Source organism: Rutidosis leptorrhynchoides, chromosome 8, assembly GCF_046630445.1.
Source record: "Rutidosis leptorrhynchoides isolate AG116_Rl617_1_P2 chromosome 8, CSIRO_AGI_Rlap_v1, whole genome shotgun sequence".
In the NCBI taxonomy this organism is placed as follows: Eukaryota; Viridiplantae; Streptophyta; class Magnoliopsida; order Asterales; family Asteraceae; genus Rutidosis; species Rutidosis leptorrhynchoides.
In genome coordinates, this window is record NC_092340.1 from 25,201,741 (window position 1) to 25,204,779 (window position 3,039).

At 37.6% G+C, this 3,039-nt stretch overlaps 1 protein-coding gene across 1 annotated transcript; it reads left to right on the top strand.

Moving 5' to 3' along the window:
• The first annotated feature begins 1,125 nt into the window (after nucleotides 1-1,125).
• On the top strand, nucleotides 1,126-2,568 carry LOC139862880 (uncharacterized acetyltransferase At3g50280-like). The gene has a single exon (XM_071851513.1). It carries the CDS (start codon nucleotides 1,126-1,128, stop codon nucleotides 2,566-2,568), a length of 1,443 nt encoding a protein of 480 aa, XP_071707614.1.
• The last annotated feature ends 471 nt before the right edge of the window (nucleotides 2,569-3,039 follow it).

The window sequence follows — 3,039 nt, forward strand, 5'->3', positions numbered from 1 at the left end:
TTTTACTCTTCTAATAATACTCAATTGGTGTGTGAGGATCAAAAAAGTGTGTGTGAGAATCATTCCCCATAAGGAAATATTACTTGTATAATACAGAGTACGAATTAATAAATAATTAATTTTTTATGTGCTGAATGTTTGAATAAAATCGAAAGAAATTTAGGGATAAACTTAAATACTTGTAAGACCACTATCAACGGGCTCCGCCCTCACTCATTCCTCATCCGTCCTCCCGAGGACTCCATTGGCATTCATGTGTCCTCACCTTCTCCCTCCTCCGCCCTCCTTTCCTTCTTCCTCATGACATATTGCAGCACAGATATATTTTCTCTTTCCTTATTTTCTAGCATAATTTATTTGTACATTACCATAAATAACTTGTACATTACATATTTAATTAATTTTGTGGGGTATGTGATGAGGAAGAAGTATGTCATGGTTGGTAGTGGTGTGTGATGGGGAGGAAGTGAAAAATAAATGGAGAGAGAAAGCTGATGTGGCGCTGATGTGGCTGTGTCCTGGGGAGGAAGTGCGTCATGGTTGGGAGTGGTCTAATAGGATTAAACAATTTGTATGCAAAAACATATACGTTAGGAAGGAAAAGAAACTCGATCTGTATTCTTCATTTCAACTAACTACCAGAAATAGCCAAATAAAATTCAAGTCTAAACTATTAAATTTAACAATTTATTCCTTGGTTTGAATTGGTTTTGTTTATTCTTTTGTTTCTGCTTTGTTCTCATTTATGGACTTCTTCTAGTTGATGGTCTGTGTTTATAATGAAGTTCTTCAGTTTTTCGGGAGAAAAAAAAAAAAAACAAATACTCCTTATCTATTATTGATTACTTTCCTTAACAAATTTTGTAGTATTAAAATTCAAACTTAAACACGTATAATTTGTTAAATCACTGTAAGCAAATAATGAAAATCTTTGATGGACACATGCCGGCCAGGTTAGATTACGGTTTTGATCATGTAATTCTAATTTAAGTCAACTCAAACCAGAGTCAACTTTGTTAATCCATATTCATGAACCCATACCACCTATATAAACCCCCTTCAGTCACCCGATTTCATCACACTCACTAACTCACTCCTTTCTTTATAACAACAATTAAGCTAATCATGCCTAGTGAACCAACAATGACACTTCTCACTAAAATCATTTCAGAAACAACCGTTTATCCGACAACAAAATCCACTCTTCCAAACCTTAAATTATCCACTTCGGATCTTCCTATGTTATCATGCCACTACATCCAAAAAGGCAACCTCTTCCTTCAGCCACCAATCCCGTTCTCAGACCTCGTACATCGTCTCAAACAATCCCTCTCAACCACCCTCACTCACTTCCCGCCACTTGCAGGCCGTCTCGTAACCGATTCCGACGGTTATGTCTACATCACGTGTAACGATTTAGGTGCAAAATTCGTGCACGCTGAAGCAACACATGTTATGGTTAACGACGTCGTTTCACCTCTCCAATTCCCCGATGTTACCGAAACGTTTTTCACGTTAGATAGAATGGTGAGTTACGATGGCCATTCAAACCCGATTTTAGCGGTTCAAGTAACCGAGCTATACGACGGCGTTTTTATCGGGTTTACGGTTAATCACGCGGTTGTTGACGGAACGTCGTTATGGCATTTTATCAATACTTTTGCTGAAATATGTAAAGGTATGGATTTAAAACAGAAGGTACCGTGCTTTGCACGTGACTCGGTATTGAGCTCACCAACGGTGTTAAAGCTACCCGTGGGTGGACCAAAAGTGACGTTTGACGAACACGCGCCAATGTGTGAGCGTGTGTTTAAGTTTAGTAGAGAATCAATATTAAAACTGAAACAAACGATAAACGGAAATAAATCAAGTTGTGACGGAAACGAAATTAACGTTAACGCCATTGAAATGATGGGGAAACAGAGAAATGACATTCCAGTTAACGATGCCGTAACGTCGTTAACTGATGACGGGATACGAAACGCCGTTGTAACGAAACCCGAACCCGAAATTTCATCTTTTCAATCACTATGTGCGTTGTTATGGCGTGCGGTAACCCGTGCCAGAAAATTCGAAAATAGTAAAATGACGACGTTTCGGTTGGCGGTTAATTGTCGACACAGACTTGAACCGAAACTTGACCCGTTTTACTTCGGTAACGCGATACAAAAAATTCCGACGTACGCTACAGCTGGCGATGTTTTATCACATGATTTGAAATGGTGTGCGGAACAACTGAATAAAAATATTTCAGCTCATGACGATACGATGATACGTCGTTTTGTGAATAATTGGGAAATGGATCCGAAGTGTTTTCCATTGGGAAACCCGGAAGGAACAATGATAATAATGGGGAGTTCGCCGAGGTTTCCGATGTTTGATAATGATTTTGGGTGGGGGAAACCGGTGGCGGTGAGAAGTGGGAGGGCAAATAAGTTTGATGGGAAGATATCGGCGTTTCCGGGGAGAGATGGTGGCGGGAGTGTGGATTTGGAGTTGGGGTTTTCGCCGGAAACAATGGCGGAATTGGAAGTGGATTTTGAATTTATGCAGTATGTTTCGGGTTGAGTTGTTGATGAAGTATTATTAAGTTTTATTTTATTTAAATAATTGTGAGACTTTATGTTGTTATTAATTATCTCATTGTAATATATAATTTAAGAGCACCCGTATGTTCTATGAGGACTTTTAATCAAACTAAATCGAAACATAAAATGTTGTATCATTTGAAGTTATGATTAGGACAGTCTTACAAGTATTGTTAGTATTGAGACTGATTAGCTTAGTTATATGATACATTTGTCTGTTTAATAAACTTGATGAATTGACTTTTGAAAACTATCAACGTCGATGTTCAAGTAATATGTAACATCCGCATTTTTCCGTTAAGTTTATTTTAACACCGTCTTTTTTTAGAGAATATCTTTCGTTATCTAAATTCGTATCTTTCGTTAACTAACGTTCTTAATATTTCCGTTATTTGATTTAACATCTCTCGTTTACCTTATCGTTTTAAAATATTTCGTTTAGGTAATTCAC

Coding starts and splice junctions, on each gene's coding strand:
- LOC139862880 (XM_071851513.1), top strand. CDS start 1,126: ATGCCTAGTGAACCAACAATGACACTTCTCACTAAAATCATTTCAGAA.